The following is a 7445-nucleotide window of genomic DNA, read 5'->3' as shown; positions in this document are numbered from 1 at the left end:
TGTATATATATATATATATATATATATATATATATATATATATATATACATTTGTTATTTTAAATTGTAAAAATATTTCACAATATTACTTCATTTACTGTGTTTTTGATCAGATAAGTGCAGCCTCAGTGAGCATAAGTCATTTATGCTTAATCTTATAAAAATCTTACCGACCCCAAACTTGTATACTGGAATATTCCAATAGCTGTGGAGCACGTTATTACTGTCCTTTCATAATAAAGACCTAACCAAAATATAGACCTTAGTTGGACAATGATGTGCATGTAAACATGGTCATTGAAACCATGTTTTAATGTATAATATAACACATACAGTGGGTACGGAAAGTATTCAGACCCCCTTAAATTTTTCACTCTTTGTTATATTGCAGCCATTTGCTAAAATCATTTAAGTTAATTTTTTCCCCCTCATTAGTGTACACACAGCACCCCATATTGACAGAAAAACACAGAATTGTTGACATTTTTGCAGATTTATTAAAAAAGAAAAACTGAAATATCACATGGTCCTAAGTATTCAGACCCTTTGCTCAGTATTTAGTAGAAGCACCCTTTTGATCTAATACAGCCATGAGTCTTTTTGGGAAAGAGGCAACAAGTTTTTCACACCTGGATTTGGGGATCCTCTGCCATGCCTCCTTGCAGATCCTCTCCAGTTCGGTCAGGTTGGATGGTAAACTTGGTTGGACACCAACCTTATATTATAAAGTCAATCCGTTTAAAACCTTTTGGGGGGAAATCAACTGTATCCTGTCTGTTCTTTAGGGCACTTGGACATGGTCAGGTTTCTCTTAGAAGCAGGAGCCGACCAGGAGCACAAGACAGATGAGATGCACACTGCACTCATGGAGGCCTGCATGGTAACACTATCTCCTATCTACACAGTCTGTAGGTACTTCCTCTGATGTTTGCGCGGGTCTTTTGAGACATTATTCTCGTGCTTGTTTTGCGTAGGATGGGCATGTGGAGGTGGCACGGCTGCTATTGGATAGCGGGGCGCAGGTAAACATGCCTGCTGACTCATTTGAGTCACCTCTGACGCTGGCTGCCTGCGGGGGCCATGTGGAGCTGGCGGCGCTTCTGATCGAGAGGGGGGCCAACCTGGAGGAGGTGAACGATGAGGGCTACACTCCACTGATGGAGGCAGCTCGTGAGGGCCATGAAGAGATGGTAGCACTGCTCTTGGCACAAGGTACTAGGGTCACCTCAGTTTTATAGACTTCACCCATAGGACCTGGCAATGTTTAATACATGTGTAAATAGGGTATAAAAAGTTCTGAACCAAATTTCAGCCACTACCAGAGGTAGTCAAAAATGCGTCATGTGGCCGAATGTGCACAAACAGCCACAGAAAACCTGGGGGATTATGGGAAGTGTTTTGAGAAACCATACCAAAAAATCAATACCAGTTACAGTATTCTGAACCAAAACACACAAATTATGTGTTCACGGGAGTTGCATAATAAAAATGCATGTTAAGACCAAGTGTAAACTGTCTTGACTGACCACTTGTGATTGGACCACTGAAAATGCAAACAGGATCTAAGTTAGTGATGCGAAACCAGAATCCATTTAAAAGTGATTCTACCACAAATTATGAATTAGATGTTTTGACCTCAGCAAGCTTTGTATTTCAAACTTTAAAATATAGATTCCCTTTTTAAGTTCACAAACTGAAGGATTATTTTTTTATCTGTTGGTTTTAGGTGCAAATATTAACGCTCAGACAGAGGAGACGCAGGAGACTGCGTTGACTCTGGCATGTTGCGGAGGCTTCCTAGAGGTGGCTGATTTCCTCATCAAAGCTGGGGCGGACATTGAGTTGGGTTGCTCCACCCCGCTCATGGAGGCTGCACAGGAGGGGCATCTGGAGCTGGTCAAATACTTGTTGGCTGCAGGTGAGGCATTACATCAGATGTAATTTTTGAAATTTCTCCTTTCTATGACACTGTAACATGTTCACACACTACTCTATCTGTTCAGGGGCTAACGTCCATGCCACAACAGCCACGGGTGACACAGCTCTGACATACGCCTGTGAGAACGGACACACCGATGTGGCCGACGTGCTGCTGCAAACAGGGGCTGACCTGGTTTGTGGATATCTTTTTTTTTTCTTTTTTTTTTACCATTGTCGTGTTTGGTCCCAGTTTAAGTGGCCTTAACTACTATGTACTTACATTTAAATGAATCATTTGGAACAATGCATTTATTGTGTACGTACATGTTTTTACATTGTACTTATATTTTAAAAATACATGCATGTAATTACTGTAATCTGTAATCTTTTAATTAATCTGTAATTCATTTCTGTAATTACATTTATAATTACTTTGTTGACCCATCTCTTACATTTGAACTCCACCTTAAACCCACCCATACCACCAAACCTGTCCCTAACCTTACCAATATGCCACCTCAATAGCAGCCAAATTGTTTTGCAATACAATATGAACACAATAAGTACTTATTTTTTGATGCAAGTACATAGTAGTTAAGGCCACTTAATATAAAGTGGGACCTTGAATTTTTATTGGTTTTTATAGTTTATACAGTTAAAGCCTTTTTGGAGCTTACTGGTGTCTTTGTTTCTCAGGAACATGAATCAGAAGGGGGCAGGACTCCACTGATGAAAGCGGCCAGAGCGGGACACCTGTGCACTGTGCAGTTTCTCATCAGCAAAGGCAAGTTGCAATGTCCCAAATTAGGGCTGCAGCAAACAATAAAATTGACAATAAATGTTAGTGAAAATAGTAAAAAAAATTATTTGCTATCAGCTTAGTGAACCTTTATCAGTGATGACATTTTTCAGTTGAAAAAAAAACTAACATTTAAAGCAATTTAATGTGTATTTATAAATGGTTCCTATATTTGCATCAAATGATGCGGATCAACTATCAATTTACCTTTTATGTCTGCTTCTGTCCAATTGTTATATGCATTGTATTTTGAAATTCATTTTCACATATATGTCTGCAGGTGCTAATGTGAATAGAGCCACAGCCAACAATGATCACACAGTGGTTTCTCTGGCTTGTGCGGGGGGCCACTTGGCTGTGGTGGAGCTGCTGTTGGCCCATGGTGCTGACCCCACCCACAGACTGAAGGTGAGCGGTCCAGCCTCCCTGAGAATTACACTCTCCAGATGCTAACAGGTGTTATGAGGTCACACAAACTCTGGGCGGTCCTCTGTGTTAATGAGAGTTCCTCTTCTGCTCACAGGATGGCTCCACGATGCTGATTGAAGCTGCTAAAGGTGGTCACACTAATGTGGTGTCCTACTTGCTAGACTACCCAAACAACATTCTGTCAGTCCCTGCCCCGGACCTGTCCCAGCTCACACCCCCCTCTCATGACACTTCTCAGGTGAGCGGAAACATACACCGTCGTAACAGTCACTACAAATTACCCTCTTTTACATTTACTTAATGCTTTGAAATATGAAAATACCAATTTGTGGAGTGCATGTAGCACGAATGTTTTATATAATAGTTTGCACTTTTATTTAGTAGTGTTAATTTTGTTTGGCATACAGGCCCCTCGAGTCCCATTCCAAGCCCTGGCTATGGTGGTGCCCCCCCAGGAGCCAGACAGAGTGCCCTCCACCATCCCTACGCCCCCACCCGTTACAAGCAAAGGTTAGTTTGTCTAGTAAAGTTACTTTATTCAGCTAGATGTTGCTTAAGATGAATATAGCCTTGTTCAGATTGTAAGTCCAAATCTAATTTTTGTGCGAATGCAATCATATATATAGCAAGTATGAATGGCAAAAAAAATAAAAAGTTTTACAAATCTGTTTCAAGCTACATTCATATGTGACTTGATATCTTATTCAAAACACATTTCTGGAAATCTATTTCTGTCTGATAGGATTTAAAATCGGATACATAAATCAGATTTGGACTGACAGTGTAAACATAGCAGGGAACTGATGATCCAATATCAGCTCATAAATGCTATCAGTTCACAAATGAAGAGTTCACTTAAGCTTCTCCAGCTGACATTTACATACAGTTTCTGTGATCATATCACAATAAAATTATGCCTGGCCACATTAAAAGCCAATGCACTTTAAATGCATTGTGATAAGATGATAACATTTAAAAATGGTCTTAGATTTTGAATCTTTAATGCAGGTATAAATGCAAGTGTGTTTTTGATATTTACATTCAGATAGGTAAGTAGTGTGCATGCTTATTTTGGTTGCAAATCATATACATCACTTTTGAGTCATTACATCGATTGTGTTGCTGTTTTTTATGTTTATTCTGTTCTTACAATATGAAAAAGACTCTGCACTCACGCTTGAGATGCATTGGAATGAAGGTGTAAATGCAGTCCAACTAAAAACATCCAGAAACGATCAGATATGAAATGCCTGGTGTAAAGGAGGGCTTTGAGTATTGAAACGCCTTGGGCTGCAGAGAAACACATTCAGTTGACTAGAATGAATAGACTCTGATGAGTTTCATAGCATGCTTGAATTGTGAGATTCTTTGGTTGGAGCATTTGTTTGGTTTTTCTCTCAGGTGCGTCCAAGCAGAGGCTGAGCTCTCTTCAGAGCAACTCCGTGGCCTCGGGTGGCCTAGACGCCGACCTGCTGCCACCCTTCCACCCGTACCAGCCTCTGGAATGCATCGTCGAGGAGACGGAGGGCAAATTGAATGAGCTGGGCCAGCGCATCAGTGCCATTGAGAAGGCCCAGCTGCAGTCGCTCGAGCTCATCCAAGGTGAGCCGCTCACCAAAGACAAGATCGAGGAGCTAAAGAAGAGTCGCGAGGAGCAGGTGCAGAAGAAGAAGAAGATCTTGAAGGAGCTGCAGAAGGTGGAGCGGCAGTTGCAGCTGAAGACGCAGCAGCAGTTCACCAAAGAATACATGGAGACCAAGGGGCTCAAGGAGGAGCTGGGCCAGGCGGCAGGGGTGGAGATGCCCGGCACCCCCCTGCCCCTGCAGGCCACGCAGCTGGGCTCTGACAACGAGTGCGAGGTTAATCGCAAAGAGGAGGACCACAGGTACACCCCAACCAATGAGGATGACGAGGAGGATGAAGAGGAAGAGGATGATGATGATGAAGACAACATCGACTGTGCCAATCTGCCACAGGTGGACCCCATTCTGTACAGAGAGGCAACGCAGACGCCGCCACCTCCGCCGCCTCAGAACCAGGTCCTCCAGAGTCCTCCTCTGCAGACCAGCTTCGTTCCCATCCAGCCTCTCGCCCCGCAGCAGTCCACAGACTTCAGTAACGCTGAGTACCCGGGTAGCAGCAGCCCAGACCTGCAGAGGGTGTTGCTGGGCCAGCAGCTGACGGGGTTGGGGCCAGGGCTTCTCGCACAGGCACCCGACGGACTCATGGTCGCCACGCCCGCACAGACGCTCACAGATACGCTTGATGACATCATGGCGGGTGAGCTCACTGCAACTGGGGCTGTCTTTGTTTCCTTTCAGGATGTCAACTAGTGATAAGAAATGGAATTTCCAATCCAAGAAATGGCATTACCATTGGCAAATAGATCAGTCATTTGGCATTAGAGGGGTGGTTGATTGTGATTTCACTTTTTTAACGTTAGTTAGTGTGTAATGTTGCTGTTTGAGCATAAACAATATCTGCAAAGTTACGACACTGAAAGTTCAATGCAAATGGAGATACATTCTTTTAAAATTAAGGCAGTTTAATGCCTACAAAAATGGCTCATAGAGACTACAACGAGTAACTTCCCGGGTTCGTGACATCACAAACCCAGATAAACCCACCCCCGGGAACGTGCAACGAAGGGGGCGAGGCCATGTTGCTCTGCTTTAGAGAAGAGGAAGAGTTGTTGCCATGCCATCAAAACTGGGGGTGCACAAAAAAATATATTCATACTTTGCACACGCTCTGCATCTCTCTCTCTCTCATTCAGATCATCAGCTCAGCTCCAACAATGAACTGTTATTCATTAACTTATTTTCACATAGCTATGAGAAGAGTTATACATGGACGCGCGTATGGTTGCCGTGCTGTATTAAAGCTTTAATCAGGATAAAACCGTATATTAAAAGCTAACCGAAGCAGTAGCATTAACTAATAAGCGTATCTAAAAGTATGAGACAACAACAAACAAAAAACATACCATTAAGAGCCGTGCAACTGGGGCTGTCTTTGTTTCCTTTCAACCACATCAAAGTATCTTCCCGGGTTCGTGACATCACAAACCCAGATAAACCCACCCCCGGGAACGTGCAACGAAGGGGGCGAGGCCATGTTGCTCTGCTTTAGAGAAGAGGAAGAGTTGTTGCCATGCCATCAAAACTGGGGGTGCACAAAAAAATATATTCATACTTTGCACACGCTCTGCATCTCTCTCTCTCTCATTTAGATCATAAACTCAGCTCCAACAATTAATTGTTATTCATTTACTTATTTTCACATAGCTATGAGAAGAGTTATACATGGACGCGCGTATGGTTGCCGTGCTGTATTAAAGCTTTAATCAGGATAAAACCGTATATTAAAAGCTAACCGAAGCAGTAGCATTAACTAATAAGCGTATCTAAAAGTATGAGACAACAACAAACAAAAAACATACCATTAAGAGCCGTGCTTGCACAGGCTCTGCATGATCCTCTTCACTAATATCCTCAAATTGATAAGCAATATTGACAACGCCATTGTTTACAATACAACAGGAGCACATGCCGCTGAGGTGAGGGGCGTGACGTTTAAACGCACTACAGGCTGTTTAGCCAATCACAACACACTGGACCAGATAACCAATCTGATCCCATCGCGTATTTCTGAGGGAGGGGCTTCATAAAACCAGAAAATCATCAGCGCGTTTATAGGAGAAGGGACAGAGCAAATTATATAAAAATTATGTAAAAATAAAAAAAAAAAGAAAAGTTTAACACATGTTAGACTGCACCCCATAAACGCAATCAAGCCTAGAAAGTCAACCACCCCTTTAAGCTAAAATGTATGCCTGATTAACAGTATTTATGCTAGTCTGCTCTCAAAGTTATTTATATCTGCACATTTAAAATGTAGTCTTTTCAGATAAAAAATAGTGAGGACTCATATTGCACAAATGGGTGTATACACCCATGTGTACAAATATATGGCCAGTCGTATGCTCTCTAGAATAGGAACATCCCTCCACCTATCATCACCTGCTATTGAGTAGCAATAGCTAATAATGATTTATGACTTACGTAAATTAAAAATCTTTGGGGGTGCGCACTTTAAGAAGAACTGCTCTGACTGGGGGTGGGTGATATGATATCTTGTATCATGATACGAGTAATTTTATTTCACGGTAATCACAGTATAATTAGTTTTTACTTTTTATCAATTTTTGATACCATAGAAATTTCATAATTTTTGTCACCAGTGTCAATATCATATAAAACTGTATAGCCTAAATGGGGGGGGGGGGGGAATTCAA

The 7445-nt window shown here is 42.0% G+C and overlaps 1 protein-coding gene across 4 annotated transcripts in view; it reads left to right on the top strand.

Moving 5' to 3' along the window:
* Positions 1-7445, top strand: part of ankhd1 (ankyrin repeat and KH domain containing 1) — a 67013-nt gene that overhangs the window by 44774 nt on the left and 14794 nt on the right. For all 4 annotated transcript variants that reach the window (XM_016228849.1, XM_016228850.1, XM_016228848.1 and 1 more), the window contains exons 8-16: positions 786-880; positions 975-1212; positions 1727-1918; positions 2004-2113; positions 2617-2704; positions 3000-3127; positions 3243-3386; positions 3556-3658; positions 4550-5428. In XM_016228849.1, the coding sequence (XP_016084335.1) occupies positions 786-880; positions 975-1212; positions 1727-1918; positions 2004-2113; positions 2617-2704; positions 3000-3127; positions 3243-3386; positions 3556-3658; positions 4550-5428 (1977 nt within the window). The remainder of the gene's footprint in view (positions 1-785; positions 881-974; positions 1213-1726; positions 1919-2003; positions 2114-2616; positions 2705-2999; positions 3128-3242; positions 3387-3555; positions 3659-4549; positions 5429-7445) is intronic.

Source organism: Sinocyclocheilus grahami, unplaced genomic scaffold (assembly GCF_001515645.1).
Source record: "Sinocyclocheilus grahami isolate Dianchi unplaced genomic scaffold, SAMN03320097.WGS_v1.1 scaffold344.1, whole genome shotgun sequence".
Taxonomy (NCBI): Eukaryota; Metazoa; Chordata; class Actinopteri; order Cypriniformes; family Cyprinidae; genus Sinocyclocheilus; species Sinocyclocheilus grahami.
The sequence above is the reverse complement of the archived record's forward strand: the minus strand, read 5'-3'. Positions and strand labels throughout refer to the sequence as shown.